General features: G+C 66.5%; 1 protein-coding gene across 1 annotated transcript in view; it reads right to left on the bottom strand.

Annotated features, from left to right (window-relative positions):
- CHLNCDRAFT_139005 (hypothetical protein) overlaps nt 1–779 on the bottom strand; it is a gene marked incomplete at both ends in the record, with an annotated part of 1,390 nt that extends 611 nt beyond the window's left edge. The window contains 3 exons of the mRNA XM_005842600.1: nt 80–244; nt 394–566; nt 731–779. Of these exons, the coding sequence (XP_005842657.1) occupies nt 80–244; nt 394–566; nt 731–779 (387 nt within the window). The remainder of the gene's footprint in view (nt 1–79; nt 245–393; nt 567–730) is intronic.
- Nucleotides 780–802: the final 23 nt, after the last annotated feature.

The following is an 802-nucleotide window of genomic DNA, read 5'->3' on the forward strand; positions in this document are numbered from 1 at the left end:
GCTGCTGGGCCCACTCAGCCTTGGCTCAAAACGATGCCCCACATGCCAAGCCCCAGCCTCATCCCGCACCCCGCCTCACCTCCTTCTTGCTCTTCTTGTGCGGCTGCCCGCCTTCGTCGCCCTCCTCGCCCTCCTCGCCGCCGCCGCCACCCGCCTTCCTCTCAAACAGCCCGCCGCCAAAGTGGAAGTCCCGAGTCAGCTCCTCATCCAGCCGCCGGTCGCCCTCGTCGTCAGAGCCCCAGCCCTGCGGGCAGCAGGCAGCGCAGCAGGCCAGTCAGTGAGCCCAGCCGGCTGGAGGAGCGGCAGAAGTGGCAGCCCAGGGCACAGCATGATTCCAGCAGCCAACCAGGCGCTCTGTGCTCTGCAGCCAGGCAGCCTCCCCGCCTAGCGCACCTCCTGCGCATCATCCAGCTCAGCCAACGACTGGCCCATGTGCGTTAGCTGCTCCCCTCCTTCGCCGCCCTCCTCGTCCGGCAGCGTGAACTTGCCGCCCGCCAGCTCCTTGAGCCGCTGCTTCTGGAAGCGCAGCAGAGCCTTCTCGTCGGCCGTAAGGCTCTCGTCATCCTCTGCGGCAGCAGGGGGTGGGGCGCAGCCAGCAGAGGGAGGGTGAATGCATGGTTCGATCAGACAAACATGCAGCAAGCATCACATGCCAGCCGCTGCACTGCTGTGGCTGGTGTTGCCCACGTTCCCACAGTGCCTCCGTGGGGATGGGAGGGTGATAACGCACCCCCAAAGCGGCGGTCGATGAACGCGTTGCTCTTGCGCAGCTGCCGGTACTCCACCAGCAGGGTATTCTTGC

Source organism: Chlorella variabilis (assembly GCF_000147415.1).
Source record: "Chlorella variabilis unplaced genomic scaffold CHLNCscaffold_225, whole genome shotgun sequence".
NCBI classification, from domain to species: Eukaryota; Viridiplantae; Chlorophyta; class Trebouxiophyceae; order Chlorellales; family Chlorellaceae; genus Chlorella; species Chlorella variabilis.